This window comes from Vidua macroura, chromosome 27 (genome assembly GCF_024509145.1).
Source record: "Vidua macroura isolate BioBank_ID:100142 chromosome 27, ASM2450914v1, whole genome shotgun sequence".
NCBI classification, from domain to species: Eukaryota; Metazoa; Chordata; class Aves; order Passeriformes; family Viduidae; genus Vidua; species Vidua macroura.
Window position 1 is genome coordinate 3,490,466 of NC_071597.1, and position 23,510 is coordinate 3,513,975.

General features: G+C 51.9%; 1 protein-coding gene across 1 annotated transcript; it reads left to right on the forward strand.

The window, feature by feature from the left end:
- The first annotated feature begins 863 nt into the window (after nt 1-863).
- RND2 (Rho family GTPase 2) lies at nt 864-17,032 on the forward strand. The gene is made up of 5 exons (XM_054000333.1): nt 864-1,048; nt 1,142-1,229; nt 11,477-11,586; nt 14,700-14,834; nt 15,616-17,032. The coding sequence occupies exons 1-5, from the start codon at nt 947-949 to the stop codon at nt 15,862-15,864; spliced, it is 684 nt and encodes a 227-aa protein (XP_053856308.1). The 5' UTR covers nt 864-946; the 3' UTR covers nt 15,865-17,032.
- Nucleotides 17,033-23,510: the final 6,478 nt, after the last annotated feature.

Here is a 23,510-nt window from a genome sequence, read left to right on the forward strand (position 1 = left end):
GGGTGTCAGAAGGCCAAGATGCACCTGAAACCACTGGGTACCTGCATGGCAACCCCCCATGCCACACACCCTGTCTTTGCTCTTTACTTGTCCCAACACCACGCACAGCCCCAATATTTATGTACATAATATGACTGTGATTTCAGCAAAAACAATCTGCCCCCTCAGTCCATTAATAATGTTGTTTCGCTGCCAAAACATTTTCATTTCCTTTTCTCCAGGCCTTCTTTGTCTTCCTTGTGTCTATTTTTACTGCATTTTGTGACAGTCAGTTTGCCATTTAGGTGACTCTTTCTGCAGTGTGGCCAGCAAAATACTAGCAGCAGAGAAGCCTGCTAATTAAAATCACTGCCTGTAATTTATAGATGTGCTGTCTGTGCTCAAGGAGGGATGGAGAGCAGAAATCGCTGCCCTCTCTGCAGAGGGCTGTGAGGCCAGCCTGGGGTCATGCAGCTGCTGCAGAGACTGGTTCCCTGCCCCTGCTGATGTCACTTGGCCGCGGACATCGGGGATACGGGGCTCTTTGAACGCACGCGGGGCGGGCCGGAATGCCGGCTGTGCCCGTTTCTGCCGAATTCCTCAGGGAACAGCTCCCGTTCCCTGGGCAGCGCCGGAGCTGGGGGCCCCGGTGAAAAGGGCATCTCCCGGCCGGGGGAAGCAGCGCGGGGCCGGGGAGAGCATCGGGGGTGCGGGCCCATCCCGGGCGGGGACCGCGGTGCAGCGGGCACCCGGACCCTCCACCCGCCGCGCCCCGGGGCCGGCGGCAGCGCCGAGGGGACGGCCCGAGGGGCGGCGGGGGGCGGCTCCCGGGGCCGCGGCCGTGGCGGCGCGGCCCTGCCCAGCGCCGGCTCCGCTCCGCGCCTGGTTGGTGCCGTCGGGGCCGGGGGCGCGGCCAGGCCGGGGCCGGCCCGGTAAAGCGGCGGCGCGGGCGCGGCGGCCCCGCACCATGGAGGGGCACCTGGCGCGCTGCAAGATCGTGGTGGTGGGGGACACGCAGTGCGGCAAGACGGCGCTGCTGCACGTCTTCGCCAAGGACTGCTACCCCGAGGTGCGGGAGGGCTGCGGGAGCGGCGGGAGGGCGGGCCGGGCTCTGCGCCCCGCATCACCTCACCTCACCTCTGCTCTCCCCTCCGTCCCCCAGAGCTACGTGCCCACCGTCTTCGAGAACTACACGGCCAGCTTCGAGATCGACAAGCAGCGCACGGAGCTCAACATGTGGGATACCTCAGGTGGGCCGGGGGCTGCGCGGGAGTGGCGGGGCCGGCCTCGTCCCTCCGGCAGATGGGCTCCCCGTTCCCGGAGCCGCCGGGCCGGGCCGGGCCGTGGCTGGGGCAGGGGCAGCGGCCCCGAGCCCTGCGAGCCTCCCGGGGGCACCGGGCAGCGCCGGTAGCGCCGGGCGGGCGGGCGCTCCCTCGTCCCGCAGCCGGCGCGGCTCTGCGGGGCCTCTCGGTGCTGCACCGGAGACAGCGAACAGCGGGAGAACCGGCTGCGGCGAGGCCGGAGGGGAGCGGGGAGGAGGGTGAGGAGGGAGAGTGCTGCTGGAGGAAGGAGCCCTCGCCTCGGGAGGGATGCCCTGGCGCTGCCACAGAGCCTCTGGGGTTCGCTGGTGTCTTTTTGGCTTGGTTTGGTTTTGCCTCTTTGTGTCCTCCGTTGTGGTTCTGGTCAAAGCACCGGGCACAGCTGTCCCAGCCCACCAAGACCCGTCCCAAAGTTTGTGCCTGCTCGTGCCTCAGTGGAGGCATGAGTTGCAAGAGAAGTGTGTGATGCAGGGCTAATAGAAATATTGGCATCCCACAAAGTTCACATGCACTTTCTAATTTACCTGTGGATCCTTTTGTACAGGCAGTGTAGCTGAATGCTGTGCTCTGCTGATGAATATACATTGTTTGCTTGCTGATGCTCTTTCCCCATGTTCTCATAATTTCTGGAATCCTGATGACAAATTAAGTCCTCTCAGTGTCCAAGAGCAGTAGTAAATGAAAACATGACCTAGGACTTTCTTTTCCTCTTGTTCATTCAGATTCCTTGCTGCAATTCTACATTCATTAAATGACAGCTCTCGGATTAGCATAGCTCTCCCTAGAGTAGTGCTTTACTGAGTCTTGGACTAGCCTAAACATGTAAAATATGTTTGAGTCTTCTTCTGGAGCTTCCTGGCCCAGGAGACCTTGCATTGCTGATTTTTATTCCCTGAGACAAAAAGGGAATTAGATTCAGCTTTGTTGGCAAGCTGTGTGCTGTGATGTGAGCCGTGAGGACACTGGCTGCTGGGGCAGGGGCTGGGGATGAAGTGCTGGCTCTTGGTGCTTGACCAGGGGCTGTGCTTGAAGCACAGAGTGGTGATTACATGGAAGCCCTTGCAGGGTGGTTGCTGCTGGGCTGGTGTGTGTTTGGAGACTCTCAGATGTGGCCACAGTGAAACCATCCTGGCTGGTCCCAGGCTGCAGAGGGCTCCTTGAAGCTGCTCAGGGTGTGCCAGGACTCAGGGGTGGTCGACCTCATGTGTCACTGGGGTGCACATGAGTGTTCACCCTCCACTTGTTCACCCCCACGGCCGGGGGAGTTCAAAAATTGGGCTTCTGCAGCCTTGGAAGGGGATGTAGTGGGTAATCTTTGCTAGGCACTGAATGGCTTTGCTCTTGAGTATCTGTGTTTGATATAAAAAGCTTCACCTTTGTGGGGTGTAGAAGCATGTTTGAAGCATTGCTTGCTTTTTAGGAATCCTTCGGAATGATGTGCTTTAGTCTTACAAATGTTTAAAGAAAAGGACATGATAAAAAGTCCTTTAAGAATGTATCTGGCACCTGCATCTGATGCTGTCACACCTTAATTTCTCTCCTTGCGACAAAAGATGTTGTTCCAATATTTGTCTCTGCAGCCAAAAAATAATGGATTTTGATTCTTTCTCTTTTCTCCTGTGAAAAATGTCAGACCTTTTTAACAGCTTTGCTGTAGATAGAGTTCATCAGGTGGTTTTCCAGATAAATTCTCTTTGATTTGAAATACACAGGAGCTAGTTCTTAATAAACAATCCTGCAAAGCACTTCACAGCAGTTTTCCCTGGTAATCAAACTGAAATTTTTAGCTGTAGACTGCAAACCGCTGTTGGGTTTCCACTAGCCTTCAGAGGCCCTTAAGAATGGCAGCTTTGGCAGAAGAAGTTTTGCACCATAGTGAGTTGAACCAGCTGAGCTGAAGGGATCAGGAGTAGCTCATTGCCCACCCCCACTAAGGAGAATGACAGGCATTGGTGGGCACTTCCCCTCCTCTCTGGGCTACCTACTCTTTCTTTTAAGCTGCTTTTCATATAGGAGTTTATTGTTCATGATAAATTCCATCCTAGCAAGAGTGAAAAAGGAGATATTGAGAAAGGGTGATCCTGACATGAGGAGGGGAACACTTTCTATTTTAAATGCTCTCCATCTCTTAAATAAGTGATTTGAACTGAAATTCCCTGAGAAATCAGCAGAGACCTGGAGAGAGGAGGTGGATCTTGTTTTTTACTTTTTAATTAATTTCCCTTGCCCCATACTTAGTTGAGGAAGCAGTTGGAGACTCTGGAAGCTGCACAGAGCGAGCTGAGCATCACTCAGCAGTGGGTGATGGGGAAAGTGCAGGCTGGCCTGGAGAACTCCCTTGGTGATGACTGAGTGTGGCTGCAGTCTACCTGGCCACTCAGCCATCCCTCTGGTAAGCCCTGTACAGCCCAGGGTGTTGCCTGCTCCCTGTTGTCCTGGCATCCTGGCTGACAGCAGTGTGTTGGAAAATGCAGCCTTTGGAGCTGAATTGACCCCTCCTGCTAAGTGGCAAAGGCAGGCTGTGACAATGGCAGCTGGCAGGCAGGAGCTCTCATTAGAGGAATACTGACATCGAGCGGATGGACGTGGTGGAGAACGGAATGGCTGCCAAATTGTATTGTAACCTCTGGTTTTCTTTAAATGTCTTTTAACTCTTTGTCCATTGACAAGGTTTTCTGGGACTGGAGGGTGACTCTGGAGAGTTTCTAGCATTGAGAATCCTTTGCAGGGTGAAACCTGTGGTGCTCTGGGAGGGCAGATGCTGGGACTCTGCGCTGTCTCAAATGTGCCTTAGATCCAGGAACGTACCAGGGATAAAAATCCCCTTGTCCGACATCTGCTGGTTGCATTTTGTGTTTGTTTCCGTTTGTGTCCCAGCTCGGGACAGATCATGGGAGTAAAATTGCTTCAGGTTCCATTTCACAGCATGTCAGGAATGTCCCATGCCTCCTGTCCCCAAGTGCTACACACTAGAGCCTCCATTGAAAAGCAGTTTGACATCCTTGTCTGCGAGGAAAGGGGTGCAGAGCCTGGATGGGGTAGGCATGGCTGCAGCTCCAGGGAGTGGCCATGCCCTGGCACCTCTGCTCGTGAGCCTTATGCAGGACACGGTGCTTTGCTGCTCTTCTCGTCCCTGTTCCTGTTCTGGCAAATTCTTTTGGCTGCCTGTTGGCTGAACACGCTCAGCACAGAAACAACTCCTCTGCACAGGGCTGCTATCTTGTGGTGGGGGAAACTCCTGTTCAGTGGGATGTCTGATGGCTTGGGAGTGCTGTTCCCAGAGGGCTGGGAGCCTCCCAGACCCGGAGTGCCCGTGCCCCGGACCCAGCGGGAAGAGCTTTGTTCCTCGCGGCAGGTGGAGGAGGGCGGATGGCTGGTGATCATTAGCCATGCTCTGCAAGGAGTGGGCGAGTTTCGAGTTTCGTTTGAGTGCGTCAGGTCTGGGAGGGAGCACTGTTACCCCCAGGCGTGCAGGGGCAGGGAGCTTCTCAGCAATGCAATACTTCTTTCCCCGTGGGATCAGGGAGTGTCCCCGGGTCTGCCCAGCTCCGTGAGGTCTGGAAGTGGAACCACTGAGCTGCTCGGCAGGTCTCTGGCAGAGAGAGCCTTCAGTGAGCAGCCTGCCCTGCTGCCCGGGGACTGCTTGGAGTGTGTCCCACCATGACCTGGCATTACCAGGGCACCCTCTGCCCATGCTGGGCTGGCCCAATGCCCTGCCTGTTCTGCAGCGTTTCCCTGGCACTGAGTGCAAGCAAGGGGAGAGAGGAGCTCAAGCCATGCTGTGCCCAGTGCCTCAGCAAGGCCGGGGTTGGCAGCACTGGTGCTGGCAGGTCTGAGGCTTTACTCTGTATCTAGGTGGACTTTTTGTTCTGTTTGCAATAATAATGGGGAAGAGCCTACACTGTACCTTGCAGCCTGGACTGAGTTCTTTGCTTTTGGCTCACCCCCTCTATGCTGGGAGGCTCTGCCTGGTGTGCCTGTGACCTCAAAGTGCAGGCAGGCAGAGCAGGGAGTGACCTGAGGCCTTTGAGCTGCTTGATGCATCTTTTGCTGGTGCAGATTCAGCTGCAGAGTAGAGCTGCCTGCTTCTGGTAGGGACATCTTTGCTCAGTGGGAGACCCAGGCTGGCACTGTGCCTTGCACAAGGTCATTGTTGCCTTGGACAGCTGCTGGAGGGGTCTGTCCTTTGTGGGCCATCAGGATGCAGCGTGGTGGAGAGTCGCAGTGCCTGCTGCAGCCTGCAGTGTTGCAAAGGTCAGTGCTCAGGTTCAGCAGTGCCCTGCTCAGCTCAGAGCAGAGGAGCTGTGTGCCTGCCAGCCCTCCACAGCCACTGTCTCTTCAGCAGATGTGCTTTCAAGACAAGAATAATGCTGTGAATTGCAAATCCCCTCCGCCTTCCTCTTTGCCTGTGCTCAGCAAACACAGTCTGCCTTGGAATGGCCTGTGTGGGAACCCACAGGCTGTGATAACAGATCCTTCTTTTAAGGGAGCTACTGAGGAATGTTGATGAGATTAGAGAGCTGAAAGGGGCTGAGTTTAGCAATGGCATCTCCATGGATGCTGTGGCTGTCTGTGCCTGGATTCCCAGTGTGCAGCTCCAGGATTGCCATGGCTGCCTCTCCCAAAGTGTAAGAACAAGCTCTGTCTCAGAAAGACTTCAATGCTACTTGCACTCCGAGGCAGAGAGAAAATGTGGAGCTGCCCTTCCCATACCAAAAGAGCTCCTCCCATGCTTCCTGTTCAGACTGAGAGCCTAAAACCAGCATGCTTGTGTTGTGCCTCAGCACAAATATGTAGCTAATCCTAAAAATACGTGCAGCTGGGTCACATTCTCACGCAGGTCAGTAACCAGTCAGACAGAACTTTAAAGGCTTGCAGCAGAAATGCTGATACTGAAGTGGGTGGAGGATGGACCTTGAGAAGACATGACAGGACAAGACAGGGCAGGGCAGTGCCCAGGAGGATCATCTCTCTGGGCTGTGCACAGTGTGGGGGGCATGCTGCAATGCTCTGTGGCTCAGGGATGGAGGCTGGTTCTGCTCTGATGATCCCTGTGGCATCATCCATCCTTTGTCCCCTACAGATCTGAGAGGCTCAAGCCTCTGTGGGGCCATGAGATGTCCTGGGAGTTATGGGGGTGCTGAGGAGCATTGCCTTTAGTGACAACTGGCTGACCCTGCTGGCTGCTGTGACCTCGTGGCCTTCTGTGGGGTGGGTTTGTTCCCAGCTCAGGTGCAGGCCCCTTTCCCACAGCCCAGAGGTGATCTGCTCTCTCCTATGCTCTGCTCTCCCTGCTCCTTTTGCCCCAGATTCTGAAGATAAAATCTCCACTCCATTAAACTTTGCAAGTGTACAGGCCCAGCCTTCCCTGTGGGAAGAAACCTTATCTGGCAGCCAAATGCTTGGGGAGGGATCTGATGCCTGTGAACAGTGAACCTGAAATGTGCAGCACTGCACCAAGAGAATTGTGTTCATTCAGCCCTCAGCCCTGTTCCCTGAGGGCAGAGTGTGTGCTGGCTGTGCTGCAGGAAGCTGTGGCCACTCTAGGTCCCTGTTGTACCCTGTAGAAAGGATGACAGGCAGGTTGTGGTGATGCCAGCTGTCCTTGTGACATGGCAAGAGTGCCAGGAAGGGGCTTGTGATCCCCATTTGTCTCCCTGGTCAGCTGCTGCAGGCATGAAAAGGCTGGGAGGGCCCCTCAGCTGCATCTGCTGACCCAGTCCTGCCGTGCCAGACACCCCATGGTGCTCCCCCAGGAGCCAGCAGGAGCTTTCAGGGGCTCCTCACAGTTGCTGGAGGGAGGTTTGCATCTGAGCAAGCTTCTCTGGACCACAGGTAGCTGCATATGTGAGGCAGGACACAGGACAGGATGAGGCAGAAGCGCTCAGCCTGAGCTGGGGATTCCTCCACTGGTAAATCCAGCAGAACAGCCTCCTCCTGAGGGGCAGGCTTCCAGTAATAAGATCTGGAGAAGGGCCCAGAAGTGCCACCTCAGCCTATGCAAATACCATTCCCTTCATCCTGAAGGTGTGCCAGCTGGGCTCTTTAGTAATTCACTAATTTTTGTACGTGCATTGTAAGAATTAGGAGCAGAAGGTTAATTGTCCAAACTGATGAGCTGTTTTTTTTTTTTGGTTGTGCACTTCCCAGAAGAGTTTATTCTATGCCACAGAGCAGTTTCCTCCTTTCCTATACTTCAGGGGTTTGCAGTGATGTTGCACAAGCAAGACAAAGGTCCAAGTTCAGCCAGGACAGAAGGTTGTGGAAGTCCTGGGGCTGTTGACTTGGTCCTGCTTTGGCAGCTTTGTCCTCTTACCCAGAGCTTGGCTGGACCCTGGCTGGGATCTGTCTGGTAGAGTGGACAGCGTGGACATCCTCTGTCATCTCTAGAGGCTGGTGCTCATCTGGCACCTCTGTGTGGGGAGGTGACCCAAAACTCTTTGTTTTGTCAGTGTAGCCCTCCAGAAAGCTGGGATGAATTTGTGTTTCGTTCCGCAAAGGCTGCTCTTGGCAGTCCCTGCAGAAAGCAGCATGTGCCTCAGCATTGCTGCCTCTTTGGGGAGAGTTTACAGTGAGCCCCCCAAGACAAGTGTGCTGCTGAGAAGTGGAGGTCTTGGCAGTGCTCATCTCTGTTTGAAGCCAGAGCTGGGCTGTGGGAGCCCCTTGCAGAGCAGATCACGGCTCTGCAAGCAGTCTGGCTTTCCTGGTGTGTAAAGCCCTGTTGCTGGATGGAGGGTGCCTGTGTGAGGAGGCTCATCATCTCTAGAACAGCTCATAAGGAGCAAATAAAGATTAGCACCAAGTTGGTATAGATGAAACAGCATATTTCTGTCCCCTGCCCAAGAGTGGCATCTCTGAGCTGCCCTGCCAGGCACTCCAGCCAAGGGGAAAGAGGAGTCACTCATGCTTGTATCCACTCCTGAATTGTAGACAACAATGTGAATTTTATTTTTAAACTGGTTGTAGGCTTGCTCCAGTTTTCTCTTTAATCATGAACAGATGCACTTAGGTCCTGTTTCTTGCAGACCTGGATGCCAAGTGGGAGAATGACTCATGCAGTAAAGGAAGGCTGAATCTGCAGACACACCAGCCTTTGGCTCCTCCGTGTGTTTGGAATTGCCAGACTGTGGGTCTCTGGAGTGTCTTGCTGGAGTATCTGTAAGGTGTCAAGTGCTCATAATCCATAAAACTGAAGAGCTAGAGTTGAAGTCTCTGGATTTTTTTGGGTTGCTTAGGTGAGGTTTTGGGGGCTGTTTTGTTGTTTTGGATTTTTTTTTTTTTAATTGTCATATGCAATGAAAAAGTAATAGATGCAAAACCTGGAAGACTAATCACCCAAACAATTTCCTGAGTCAGTAGAGATGTCTCCAGAGCAAACTGGGAATTACCTTGGCTGGGAGCAATGCAGCTCTCCTGCCCCACAGGGCAGCACTGGCTCTGGGTCCCCAGGGGTTTCTGTCAGTCTCCTGAGGTGGGCAGAAGCTGCTGCTTCTGGCTGGGAGCTGAATGCCAGCTGAGGTGCCAGGGTTGACTCCTGCCCTTTGGAGCTGGAGCAGAGAGTTAATGAATATGAAGCAAATTTTGATCACATTTAAAAAGATAAGGTTCTTTACCTCGCGCTTCCCTTCCCTCAGCTCCTCCTGCCAGCACAGGAGTCTCTCCTGTGGTCCCAGGTGATGAGAGCAGGATTCCTGGCAGGATTCCTGGCACTGGGGTGAGCCCGTGGGGGTCCTGTGGGGTAGTGGGGGGCTGCAGCAGCGCCCTGGGCTCTCTGCTGAGGGGCTGGCTGGCTGCTGAAGAGCAGCAGGTTGCTATGATACAGTTTGCTGTGGCAATGTCTGTGCTGAATGAGCCAAAGCTGCCCCTGCAAAAGGAGCATTCCTTGGCTGGGAGGGGGTAGATTTATCTGAAGTGTTTATGTAAAACTGAGAAGCTGCAGGGAGAGGATGTGCGTGGGAACGTTTCCTCCAGCTCCAGGGCCCCTGTCTGGAGGCAGGCAGCTCTGTGTGCATGGGGGAGAGGGCAGGGCTCAGATAAAGGACTGGGCTAATTCAGGCATGAGGATCAGCCCTGGATCTCCTGTCCTGTCCTGTCCTGTGCTGTCAGCCCATAGCAAACATGAGACTGAAAAGCCTGTTCAAAGGGGAGCTCAGCACTGCTCTGCTTGGTGCTGCCTGTGAAAGCAGCCCCGGGCTGAGCAGGGCTGGCTCATCTGGCTGTGCCGTGGGGAGTGCTGTGACCCTGCCAGGTGTGAGCCTGAGGTGAGGTCAGAAACCTCTGTGCTCTGCACACTGGGTCACCCTGGCTCACCCTGCCTGCCTGTCTGGCATCTCTGTCCCCAGAGCTGCCCAAGATGCCACAGGGACTGGCTCCTTTCTGTTAGGGAGCATGACTTTCCCTCTAGGAAGAGGGCTGGGCTCTGCAGAGGTCAGGGTCTGTTCCTTCTGTGTTGATCCCAACCCCTTCCCAGTGCCTTTGCAGGGACAGAGCCCCATCTGTCCCCAAGAGGAGCAGGGGGTGCAGGTGCCTTTGCTCCCCTGGGCTGGCTGTAAGAGCTGGAGACACCTGTAGCCCATTTTGCTGGGAATCCAATTGCACATCAAATGCAGGGCACCTTCCCCTGGCTGCCTGGGAGTGGCAGGGGCTGGGCTGGTCCTAGCCCTGGAGCTCTGCTGTTGGTACCATGGTCTGAGCTGCATGGCCAGTCTCTGGCACTGGGCAGGGTTTGGGAAGGCTCCACAAAGCCCTCAGCCTGCCCCATGTGGGCTCTGGGCAGAGGCAGGAGCATCAGGCTTTGCTCCCAGGTGTTTGCAGAGCTCCTGCTGTGCTGGGGGACTGTGCCCCACTCTGCACCTCAGCTGGGAGCCCCTGTGCACACAGGACCTGGGATTGGAGCTCCTGCAGAGAATCAGCCCGTTCTCCTCTGGTGCCCAGCCCGGGCTGATTTCCATCCTCTCTGAAACATAAGCCACCATCATCCATAATTCATCAGGTGCTGAACTTCATCAAGGAGCCACCTGACACCTGGGCCCCACCCTTCTCCTGGGGTGGGAAAGTGCCAGGTCCAGATGTCCCAAGGAGCTGCAGCAGGAAGCAGGTCTGGCTTCCTCAGCCTAGGGTAGGCAATCCTGCCTTTGGAGGAGGCAGATTCAGCAAGGACTCTGGTGTCTCTGTTTCCTCTTTCCATAAATAAAATCTGCTTCTCATCCCTCCAGGAAGTTTAAATCATTTGTCTTTGCTATATAAAACCAAAACAGTGTTTTTAAGTAGCAGTGAGGCTGATTGCTCCATGACTGTTTGCTGAGGTGTCTGCACTCACCAACAGAGTGCAATGCAAATAAAAACGCTATGGCAGCATGACTTTAGTGCCCAAAATTTGCATTGAAGGGGTGTGTGTGTGCTCATGTGTGTAGCAGAAGCCATGGAGGATTCAGGCTGGGCTCTTTGCCTGCTCACAGTTCCTGTGGAATGCAGAATCATCCCCTTCCATTTATAGCTCGTTCACCAAATCCTGTCACTTCTTTTATATACCAAAAAGAATCTGTCTGACTTTTCCCAGCACGAATCCAGAAAGAAGGCAATTCATTTTTACCTGTCACAAATTCTCACAACCTACGTCAGCAAGCTGCCCTGCATAAAGATAGCAAGGGAGGATAAAAACCAGCAGTAGCATTTGCTGTCTTTTCTCAGCCACACCTTTCCACTGTGAGGGATGCAGCACTGGCATGACAAGTGGTGGAATCCAGGCGTGAGTGGAGAGCCAGGCATGTGCAGTGCTGAGCCCTCCTGCGTGAGCAGCATCCCCAGCAGCACTGTTCCACCAGCACTTGCCAGATGCTCACCAGGGAGGGGGAGGGATGCAAAACTTGCCTCTTCACTCTGTCAAGGGGTAAATATAAGAAAACAAGGACAAAACCTCTGACTTCCATGCCTAAACAAAGTAACTGAAGTCCTCTGCCAGTCCAACTCTGCTGAACCTTATGGCATGTGGTCACCGCTCAAAAGCTCGGGTTAACGTCCTTTGTCTTCAACAGAGCGCTCTGCATGGCTTGGCAGCGTCTCCAGTTGTTACTGGAATGAAAGACCTGTGCCTGGCGGAGAGGGCTGGGGGTCCCAGGCTGCCCCTTGGCCCAGAAGCAGTCCTGGGATGGCACTGCTGACCCCGCTCCTCTCCGCAGGCTCGGCCTATTACGACAACGTGCGGCCCTTGGCCTACCCGGACTCGGACGCTGTGCTCATCTGCTTCGACATCAGCCGCCCCGAGACCCTGGACAGCGTGCTCAAGAAGGTGAGTCCCAGCAGCCAGAGGGCTGCTCTGCCCCACCACGGCCTCCCTGTGCCCTGAGGTTCCCGGCAGGGCTCAGAGCTCTGCGGCCTTGCCTGGAGTTCCTGTGCTCAGAGCAGGTCAGCTGCTCTGCTTGGTCTGTGCAGAATGCAAAACATTTCCATTTGGAAGGAACCTAGGGCATGGTGAAGCTCACAGCAGCTTGCAGCGTGTGTGTGGGGGTCTGTCTGTGTCCACATGTACAAATGTGGGGACACAGAGAAATGTTGGGCATTTGTTCTGTTTTCCATCAAGACCTTGGAGGATATTATGGATCTCTGTCAGCAGAACCACCAAAGGCTGTGGATTGCCTGCAGCAGCTGGGAAGTAGCCCCTGGTGCTTGTTTCCAAGCAAGCAGAGTGCTGTTTTTTGGCTCTCCCCTCAGTTCAGCATCTGCATAGTAAAAAAAGACGGCAATCAGTTCTCTATAGCTTGTCAACAGAAATGATGAGCTGTGGTGCTGAATTTGAAGTGAATTAATAAGATGAGGTGGCACAATGCCACTGGCCTGGAGAGCAGGCAGGGCCCTAAGCCTGCCCTGGCACAGCTGAGTGGCCGTGCTCTGTGGGAACAGCTGAGAGTTTTCTACCTGCACCTTAGTGCCTTTCAGCACAGCTGATATTCCAGCTGGCAGGTCCCAGAGAGCCTCACAGGGTTGGGGATCTGCTGTGGAGCACCCCTGGCTGGTCTCCAGTGGGTCTCTTCTGCGAGAAGGTGAGGTTTTGGGGGGTGTTTTGTTGTTTTGGAATTTTTTTAAATAAAGCCCACACAAGGCTTTGCTCTGAGGTGGAGTGAAGTCCAGCAACTGGGAGTGCTGCTCAGAGGAGTGAGGGTAAGTGGCTTCCTGATTGCATCCCCTGGTCCTTGCTGTGCCCTGCTTCCTTCCATGCATTCAGGGAGCTGTGGTTCTGCTGTGCAGGAAAGCATCTGGCAGCTGCATCCTGTCCTGGGGGCCTGGCATCTCATTTGTGACACTCTGAGACATCAAGGCATGAAAAGCACCACAGAGCAGCAGCTCCCGTGGCTGTTCTCCTCAGAGAGCCCCAGGGCTGGAATGGCCACGGCCTGAACATGTCACATTGTGCTGGCTGGCCTCTTGGCCCCTCCACATTTTGCCAAATGTTGTGCTGAAGCAAGTGCCTCTTACTCAGCTGCTGGCAGGGCTGAGAAGTGGATCTTTGTCTCAGGAGTGTCCTGGTGAGGGGACAAAGACCCTTCAGATAAATTGGTCAATGGCTCAGTGTTGGCTTCCAGAGCAGGTCCTGGGTACCAAGCAGGCTGGGTGGAGGGAGGGTGTTTCATGTGGACTCAGAGAATTCACTGCTCAGCTTGGGAGTCAGCAGAATAATAATGCAAGTGAATCACTTAGACCTTAATGAAATACAAACCTCTCAATAATTAGGTGGGGCTGGGAGTTATTTGTCTCTCTGCACACTCTTCATGTGAGTCCACCCTGCTCAGTGCGTGGCTTTCCCTGTACAGCCTCACAGATGTTTTGAGTGCTGCTAGGCAATATTTTTTTTGATATGGTAACTTAAAATAAACCCTAAATCCCAGGGGATTTCTTAAGTGCCTCTGAGTAGATGCCTTGTTTCCTTTGGTGCAGGCTCACAGCCTTATGGCAGTGAGGAAAATTCCTAAGACACCATGAAGTTGAAATGGGTTTTAGCTTGTGATATCAGACAAATAAGGAAAATAACATTTCCTGTTCAAGCCTCAGGCAAAAATTCAGCAGAGGAAATCTTTCTTAATGCGTCCCCTCTGATGCCTGGGCTGCTGTACAGCATGTACAGTTGAAGGGGCAGAGGCATCTGAGGGAGTGCAAGCAAGCAGCTCTGCCTTTCATGCAGAGCGAGATTTCATGGAGTGGTGCCTTGGTTCTGACAAGTCTTGATAGCACAACAGGTTTTGGGCTGCCAGAGGTGGCAGGCAGGCAGGAAGAGGGTCACAGCTCTCTCCACAGACCAGGGAGCCCTGTGTCACCGCAGAGGCTGTGACCTCTGCCAGGTGTGAGCACTTATAGCTCAAATCCTTCACGTAAATTAGGGTGCTTGAATTCCAGCTCCAGAAGAACTGGATGTGTTCATTGTGGGGTTGTGTAGGCCTTTGGTGCTCTGTGGCTGCAGCTCCATCATCTCCAGCACGCTGCCCAGGGGCTGGGGGTGTCTGAGTCCTGAGGAACCAACCTCCTTGGCAAGCAGGTACCTGAAGATACCCAAGACAATCTCCTGATAGAAGATAAGATTTTTCATATTTTGCAGTTGCTTTGGTCTGATACTGGTTGAATGACATTTGGGTGGTTCTTGGCACTCCCTTCCCCACGAGGTTGTGGACACTGGGTTTGGTGGCTTGGTTTTCTTTCTGCTTCCAATTGCCCAGGGTATATGCTTAACCCTGAGTTATGGTAGCAGGAAATTGCTAATTCCAAGTGACACTTCAGCTGGGGTAATCTCTATTTATTATCTGCTTTCTACTTCAGCACCACTAGATAAGTAGCTGGGGCATTGACATGCTGATGGAGCTGTGCAGGTCTCCCCCAGGGGAGGTCACAGGTGATGGATTTATTTACTGCTGCAGACACAGCTGACATCAGGCATTCACTTTGGGAGCTCTGAGAGGAGTCATTTATATGAAGGACATGGATGTTTGCCCTGGCCTTCTCTTTCCATTGCTTCAATTCTTAATTTCCCTGGCTATAGCTATGCTCTGAATATCATAATGTCTCTAACAGGTGGTTCCCAGTAATAAATAGTGTGTGAGTGTGCAAAGAGCTCTCCACTGGCCGTGTTGACCCTTGTGGTCCCAGCTCTGAGCACCAGACTGTGTGGCTGTTTTTCCACAGCCAGGGCTGGCCTCCTGTGGCCTTGCACAGGGGACCACACTTGGATGGGGCAGGTTTGCAGGGCATAATCTGGAAGAGGTGAGCATGAAGTTGTCCAAGGGGTACTCTGGCCATTCCCATTCTTGACCTTGGCAGTCATTAAAGAGCCCTGATATGCTAACCAGTGTTTGAACAGTTGTGACACCCCATTTGGAAAAGCCACACACACACCAGAGCCTCTCCTTTCCTCTGCAGTGGCAAGGGGAGACGCAGGAGTTCTGCCCCAACGCGAAGATCGTGCTGGTGGGCTGCAAGCTGGACATGAGGACAGACCTCAACACTCTGCGGGAGCTCTCCAAGCAGCGCCTCATCCCTGTGACACATGAGCAGGTGTGTTTGGGCAGTGCCCAGGGAGGGGAGAGCTGGGCTCTGTGACCACTGCACCCAGGCCTTGGTCTGCAGCTGGTTTGATCGTGGCTCGGAGCTGCTCGTGTTTCCACCACTCTTGTCCCCAGCTCTGGAAGATCCTGACTTATTCCTGATGCTCTGCTGAGCAGCCACCCAGTTAGTAGCCCAAAAAGTCATTCCTCAAAGCAGGTGGAAGTGCCTGATTTGACAAGCTGGACTGGCTAAAGAGGAGTGTTGTCCTTCTGCATCTCCAGTTCAGTGCAGCTCTTTCTGCTCCCAGTGACTCCTGCTTGGGTTCTGCGTAGGGGCAAAACTGCAGGAGGGAAGAAGCCACGGCTGAGGGGCTGATGAGGGGCTGCTGCCAGTGACCTCCAGAGGAGCCAGCAGTGTCTCCAGGCTGGCAACAGACCCAGACTGGTGCAGGGGCAGCTGCACTCTGAGCTGCTGCTGTGCCTGGCTCTGTGTTGTGCAGAGCAGGTGACTGACTGTCCAGGCAAGGGGGTTGCCCAGGTGTCTCAGCTGCAGGGGTGGCACTGTGTGAATGACAAAGTGCCAGTAACCCAGGGCCACATGGTCGGCAGCACCGTCAGCTCAGGAGGCTGCCCTCACCTCTGGAGCTCCCACAGAGCCTTGCTCTGCTGGGGAACCGCTGTGTCCCCATGGTGCCACTATGCTCTGGCAGGGCTGTGCCTGTGTGGGAGGCTCCTTGGCCAGCAGGGTGTCCTGACCTTGTTCCCGTCCCTCCTGTGTCTCTGGCCTGCAGGGCAGCGCGCTGGCACGGCAGATCGGGGCAGTGGCCTACGCAGAGTGCTCCTCCAAGGTGTCGGAGAACAGCGTGCGGGACGTGTTCCACGTGACCACGCTGGCCTCGGTCAACAGGGTGCACAAGAACCTGAAGCGCAGCAACTCCAAACGGGGACTGAAGCGGGCGTCACAGATGCCTGGCAGGACAGACTTACTGAGTGACACAGAGATCAGGAAAGACCGAGCCAAGAGCTGCTCCATCATGTGAAAAATGGGCTGTAAATAATGTGTGTGTGTTGTCCATTTGTACAGTAACTGGCTGAGACAAGGGCGTGGTGCTGGCTGCAGGAGCTGGCCTGCCTTTTCCAAAGCCTTTTTCTCAGTCTCTAGGGCTGAGCAAAGGTCCCAGCTGCAAGCAGGGCTGCACAAGTCACCCTGCACTGTGGAGAATTCTGGGCTGGCTGCTGCTGTGCAGATTGCTTGGGATGAAGGAACCACTTGGCAGAGGAGTATTCAGGTGCTGGAAGGTCTGTGGCTGGGTGAAACAAAGTAAAAGGGAGTGATGCCATGTGTGTGCCACCCTCCTGTGCCCACAGCCCAGGCCCTGCAGCTGTACAGCTCACACAATGTGGGGTGGGGGCTGTGTGGGACCTGGGCTGGAGGGAGCAGGGGCATTGTGAGCAGCAGAGTGCAATCAGGAGAAGGTATTCTTCCAATGTTCCTTTAGAAGGGAAATGACGTTTGAGGTGATGCTGCTTGGCCAGGTTGGACAGCAGGTGCCATGGAAGGTGCAGGTCTGGGAGGGAGGGCACACTGGGAAGGAACCTTAACCTGATGAGACACCAGAGCAGTCCACTTCCTGCAGAGAAAACACACAGATGTCTCTTCCCACAGCAGTTCAGATACTCAAACTGCATTTGAAACGCAGCCAAGTGGATCTGGCTCTAAGGGAGAGGTATGTCCCACTAGATGCATCCTGAGAATCGTGGTTCCCTTCAGCAAGCAAATGCCCCTGGGGGAGCTTTGCTGACAGCTGGGCACTCCCTGGGCTCTCCCCCTGTCCTGCACACACGGCTCCCAACAAGAACTGCAATAACAATCCATATCCTGCTCCCCACTCACTTCCAGCTGCAGATTGTGTTGCATGGTGCTGTGTTTGTCTGGTATCGATGAGAAAAATGACTTCCTGCATATCTGCACCCTGTCTCTGCTGTGGCAGTGGGAGAGGAGGTGCTCCCTGCCCTTGTGCCTTGCTGTCTGGCCTCCTCCCAGCATCTCCCATTGCTTCTGCTGCTGCCCCCTCTGAACGCCTTTGATGACAGTATTAGCCTGGGCTTAATGTCACATGGACACTTTATGGAAAAACAGAATCTGCTCCGTTGCCAGATCCAACTGTGTCTGTGGGCTACAGGAGAAATAAACATGATTGGAAAATCTGTGGTGCTTGGCTGTGTTTGTTTTTAAGTCAAACCACGCATCCTCTCAAAACCTCTTACTGCCCAACTTACCTTTGTATCCTAATGTCTCTCTCTAGCTCTTGAAATACACTTGTGCACCCCCTTCAGTGAAAAACTCAGAGGATTTATCTGCATGTATTCATTTTGGAGCTGAAACACCTGCCTTGAATAGCCTCTCCCTCTGTCCTGACTCCTGATATTTTGTGCAGCATTTGCAGGTTGTCTATGCCTGATTCAGCAGCCTGAGCTGCCAGGAGCTCTGTCCTCACTACAGCAATAGCTTTTGACTCAATATTTTGTGTCTGCTCTCACACCCAGGTCTGAGGCTGCAGCTGCACAGTGAAGGTGTTTTGGGGAATTGGAGCTGCTGATTTACCAGGACAAGAAAAGCTCCCTCAGTGACTGGACACTTGTGCTGTGTGCAGGTTGCAAGAGCATGAAGACGCCCAGCTGCAGTCTGGGAGGAGGAGGAACTGAGCAAGGCAGTGTGTCGAGAGCAACCCTCAGCACCTTGATGCTTTTCTTGCACACTCCAGGTTCCCCAGAGCCCTTGCAAACATTGCTGAACAAACCAGATCCCTGCTTGGATCGTAGCACTCAGTGGCACACAGGAGTCACTGCCCACTCCTCAGAACCTGTTTGCATTCTCACCATCCCCATGTCACACAGCTGCTGTGACTTCCTTCTTTCCACGTACACACAGCAAGTGCATTCCCTTTTACTCTAGCAACTTTCCTTTTGCCCTAGCAACTTCCAGGCTTTTGAACTGAATGTGGCAGTCCCTACAAAAGCAGTTTGGATTTAATGTGGCAGTCCCTACAAAAGCAGTTTCTGGGTCACTGAGCAGTTTAAACTTGTGGTGGCTCTACCTTAACTTGTTAGCTCACCCTGTAAGCAAATCTTAGTTCCAGGCTCCATCCTGAGGGGCTGTGCAGGGCAGCACCCCCTCCCTGGGGGCTGCACCTCGTGCTGCAGAGTTGGCACAGCACATCAGGCTCAGCTTCCCCAGGCCCAGCTCAGGGAGCTGTGGGAGCCTCAGCAGCAGTTCCAGTTCAGGGAGCTGTTCCTGCCTGCTGGGGGAGGCTCAGGGTTGTCCCTGGGGGGAAAGCAGGACAGATGAGAGCTCATGGAGACCTGCAGCTCAGTAAGGCACTCATGAGCAAGGTTGGTTACAGTCAGGGGAATCTCCAGTGCCCACTGCCACAAGATGCTCCCCAGTAAGGGGAGCAGGACATGGAACTCTGAATTGCCTCAATGAGGAGGCAGCTGCATTCTCCATGGTCTTCCCTCTGCTTTCCACGGCCACGTGGCCTCTCCCATGCACACCCAGGTGAAGCTGCAGTGCCAGAAAAGCAGCTGCTGTTTGGGGTTACAATGGGATCTTGAAATCTTCTTGTTCTGATTTCATTAATTTATTTTCTGTGCTGGAGGGAAATGTCATTTCTACCCACCTTGCACCCCCTCAGCACAGCTATAACTGGCTGGAGGCCCGTGGTATGAAAATAATGTTATTGGAGTGAAAGTAATTTGTGTCCAGCTGCTTCAAGAACAGCCAAAAAAAAGATGAAAAAGAATTTGTATCAGCCAAAAAAAGTGCATTCTGCCAGAGTGAGCAGGACCAGACTCAGATGCAGACATGTCCAGAGTAGGTTTGGACACAGAAATGTGCAGCTCATAAGAAGCTAATGAAAGCCAAAATGCAAATTCTGCCACAGCTGAGCTGGACTCAAAGCATTCATCTGTCACCCTTGTATACAACCCAGACATGGACTGTTGGAAACCTTCTTTGAAGGCTTGGGCTTGTGGCTTCAGAGTGGGATTGAATTCTGGGCAAATGAGTGTCCCTGTCCCCTTCTCTGCCCCTCCTCAGAGGACTCCAAGCCTGCTCTCTGCAGCCACAATTCAGCACACAGCTTAATATTCTGGCACTTGCTTCTCCACCAGCTTTCCTGTCTAATAAAGAGTGTTTGGACTCCCACAGTAGCTCATTTAACCAGACTTTTCAAAGGAGCTCCTCTCCCTCATTCTCCTTCTCTACAGAGGAATAAACAAGACAAAACAGGAAGCAAAATCAGAAGAAGAATAGAAAAGGCAAAAGAAGAATAAAATCTGAAGCAGGAAAGGAGAGCCACAAGCACAGGACAGATCAAATGAACCCATTGTTGAGTTCCTTCTCCTCCAAACCAAGCCAGAGCCTGCTGGGAGAAGTTTGGGACTCTTTTGTGTGTGTGTATACATACATACATACATACATACATACATACATACCTACCTACCTACCTACCTACCTACCTACCTACCTACCTACCTATATATATAGTATGTATATATATAATATATATTCTCCTATATATATGTGTATATAATATATATATATATATATGTATATATAAAATAATATAATAATATTATATATATATGTATATATAATACATATACACATGCATATAGATACACAATATATATAGTCATATATCTATCTATATGTATATAAATACATAAATAGGAGTATGTAGAAAAGTTGTTAATGGAAGTTTTGGGATTGTCAGCATGGGAACAGCTCCAAAGCACCTGCTGAAGTTAGTGGCCAGTAATTTGGGATAAAAAAAGCAGCAATAGATGTGTGGGGTTTGTGGCCCTGGCCCTCACTCCCAACCATCAGAGTTCTGTTCAAAAGCACCAGGTAACCCATAAAATGTCATTCGGGGCTCCCACTGCATCCCAGGGTGTGGGACTGTGGCTTCTGCAGCCATGGAGAAGGCTCAGAGCCTGCTGTGCCTGCTGGGGGCAGGGAAGGCGCCCAGGGCAGCCCCTCTGGGTGTGAGGGAGGCTCCAGCCCGCCTGGAGGGGACAGAAACTGCCCTGCTTGCAGGTGGGAAACCTCAAGGTCAGCTGGGGATGGAGTTTTCCGGGGAGACTGGATGCCCTGAGCTCCTGCATCGCCAGGGGAGGGGACCAGGCTCCCCAAAAGAATGACTCAAATAGCCCAAAGCAGCTGCTGCTCTCAGCTCCAGCCGTGGTCAGCTGGCAGTGCTGGAGCTGCTGAGAGCTGCCTGTGGCTCACAGGGGTGCAGTCCCTGCTCCCCCTGAGCTGCCTGAATGCCAGCTCCACCCCGTGCCTGCCTGCCCTGGCCTGGGCCAAGCCCTGGACCCGCAGGCAGGCAGGGATGGGGGAGCTGCTGCTGCAGAGCTCCCCAGAGGCACAGCCAAGGAGCTGCCTGGCTCGGGCAGATGAGTCAGCGCAGGAAAGAGAGAAACAAAAACAAGCAGATGGAACAAGAAATGGAACTGACACATGAAACACACAGCAAGTGAGGAGGACTTGAGGCCCCTAATTAGTGCCTGCAGAAAAATTAATGAGCAGCACTGCCAGTGCAGGTGTCCTGCCAAAGAAAGCATTCCCCATCCACGGGGAGCAGAGCAGGGACAGCCAGGGACAGCCAGGGACAGCCAGGGACAGCAGCCCCCTCGGTCTGGGTCACAGCAGAAATTGTTCTGCTCCCAAGAGTGGTAACCTGTGAGTCCTCTTGCAGCCCCAGTGTCTGTGCAGCCCTGGCAGGTCGGCAGGGGCTGAGGATGGGTGCAGCAGTGCTGATGGAGGGAGGGAATGTCCTGGGAAAGCAGGGGCAGAGCAGGGGCTGAGTGATGGGAGCCAGCACCAGGGCTCAGGGAGGGGCTGTAAGGCCCTGGGTCACCAACTCCTCAATAGTGCTTCTAGAAGGTTACTAATGAGAGATAATCACTATCATTGTCACTGCTAGAAATGAAGGGATGGGGCTGTTTTCAAGCTCAGGATGATTTATTGCTCAGACAAACATCAGTCTCAGGGGCTGTGAGATTCTAGAGGAGCAAGCATGTGGCCACAGCTCAAGAGCAGTCACAAGTTTCTCTGTTTCAAGGCAATGCAGAACTTTCTAACCCAATGGACAGTTGCCACAGGGTGTATTTTGCTTTTCTAACCCATCACCTTTACTCACTTCTGCTGCACTGCGGGTACTTTTGTCCAATGGGCTTCGAGCTCACGTGCACACATTGGCTTCTGTTATAACTTGTGAACTCTCAGCTTATTCCATACAGCCACACCCTTACACTGTAACCCTTCACCACCTCACCAGTACAGTTTGGCACCTACTGAAGGCACATTCTCACCTACAACTATGGAAACATAAGTTTATAATTTTTCTGCTTAATATCTGTGTATTGTATTTTTACATCAATCCAAGCTTCTTGCAAGGCTGCAGATCAAATCCTTCAGTGTCTGTGGAAGTTTCTGTTTTTCTGATTGCCACAAATCACTACATGTGAGATGGTAAGAAAAAAACCCTTAATACTCCAACTTGGGCTTTAAGTGTTAATTAATGGACATCTTCCAAGTCAGGATAACATTACAGTGACAATTCCCTGTCAGCAATCCCATCTGTACTAACTGATCTGGTGTTTAATGTAATAGCTTTGACCATAATGAGTTTAAATTATTGAAAAGAAATATATAAAGCCTTTATTAATAATTAACAATGTCTTCCCGGTGTGTTATTTTAATAAAGCTCCATGACCTGTAAGATTAACTGTCAGGGGACCCAAGGGAAAAGGAAAGAGAATGGGTGATCAAACAGAAAGAAATCAAAAACAGCTAAGAGTTCATTTCTTCTGCAACTGCAGCAACAGGAGTTAGAACTGAATATTTGATACGTGTGTATATAATATATGTATACAATATATATAATATATAATATATATAACATATATAATATATTTTATATATATATATATACTGCAACTGCAGCAACAGGAGTTAGAACTGAATGTTTGATATGTGTGTGTATATATAATATTTATATATATATTTATATACTGATACATACATAACTAAATGTAGATCATCCCTCTGACTTCACCCATGCAGTTCTTTATTGCAGATCTGAAATTTTTAGCATGCTGTTCTTCCAGTATTAGAATGCAACTTTCTTCAGTGTATTTTGTAATGTTTATATCCACTTCCAGACTGTTTAGACTTCTACCCTTCCAGGAATGAAATGAGATCACTTGCTCCAAAACCATCAGCCTCACAATTTTTGTTCTGATTTGACCTTGCAATTTCCATACTCTGTAATTTTAATGATGTATTTTTTAGTAACGACAGGTGCCCCTGTACCTCTGGGTACATGCATGTCGTGCTTAAAATCAGAGAATCACACAGCTGGGTGACACCACTGAGCCTGTGAGCCCTGGAAAACCAAATGTTCCTGGTCTGGCTTCCACTGTGGTGAGTTACCAGTGATGAAAAGTCTTTCCAGCAGCCCTCGAGTCCATTACCAGGACCCAGGGTCTCAGCCCTCTCAGAGTGGTGCCTGTGCCTGGTTTGTTACTAACTGTGACCTTCAAAGTCACAGCTTCAGCTTTGATTTGGGTTACTGGAATGTTATTATGTCCAAGAAAGTCCAGAAATTAACAGACTAAAAGTTTGTTCACAGAACAACTAAATATTCTCACAAAAAGAAGTTTGTCACCAGAAATTCCAAGCAAAACTCAAAATATTTTTCCTGTCTTTATTTTGTTTTCCTTTGGTTATGGAAGAAAAAAAAGAAGGGTTTTATCATGCTTACTGTCACTTGGCATAAAAATCACAGTACTTAATAATTTTAGAAATATATACTTAAAAATTATTTTAAACCTCGGAAAAAAATCTTCATAACATAATTTTGTAGTGACACTGTGGCAAGAGGATGGTGCTGTGCACTGAAAACACACCATCCACCCAGAGGTGGATATTAATTATTGTTGATTCTCAAAGCACGTGCAGGAGCAGTCAAACAGCAAAAATCACAGACTAAGGGCTCAGGATTATTTGCCTGTGATTTGTTGCTCTTCACTTCATGGCAGAACAGCCGTTTTTAGCAGTTTTCAAGTGTAAAACACATTGATAGCGTGCCTTGGTTGAAATGCAAGAAAATAAAAGTGAAGGCATCCAGCTCATCTGGGCTCCCCGAGCAGCTCCAAGAACAGATTTGACCATGGTCTTTGTCTGAAGAAGGAATGTCAGTGTGAGAAGCTGTGTAATTGCTGTCAGAAATGGTTTAGCTCATTAAATGTCCACATGAGGAACATCCTTCAGTTCCTGGTGCTGCTAAGTGAGTTTTAAGGAAATTAAAATCCTAGGACTTTGTAGTCATGCTTAGAGGCAGTTGGGTGATAACTTGTGACCACTGTTAAGCCAGGATGAGTTTCCATGAACTGAATGTTAATGCTGAAGCCAGAATTAACCCCAAGGGTGGCAGAAGAGCAGCACTGGCACCTCTGAGGGAGGAGCAGCTGGAAGCAGCTGAGAGCAGAGGGCTGCAGAGACCCCATGGGCTGGAAAACACGGAGTGCTTTCAGCTACAAAACAGGCAGCTCTCTCCTGAGTGTATCAGTGCTGCTAACCATTGCAAAGCCATGAATTTATCCTTAAAACCCCTCT

Bases quoted from the DNA above. Each gene is read 5' to 3' on its own strand.
- RND2 (XM_054000333.1), top strand. From the start codon at position 947: ATGGAGGGGCACCTGGCGCGCTGCAAGATCGTGGTGGTGGGGGACACG. The intron at 1,049-1,141 runs GTGCGGGAGGGC...TCCGTCCCCCAG, and splicing joins CCAAGGACTGCTACCCCGAG to AGCTACGTGCCCACCGTCTT. The intron at 11,587-14,699 runs GTGAGTCCCAGC...TTTCCTCTGCAG, and splicing joins TGGACAGCGTGCTCAAGAAG to TGGCAAGGGGAGACGCAGGA.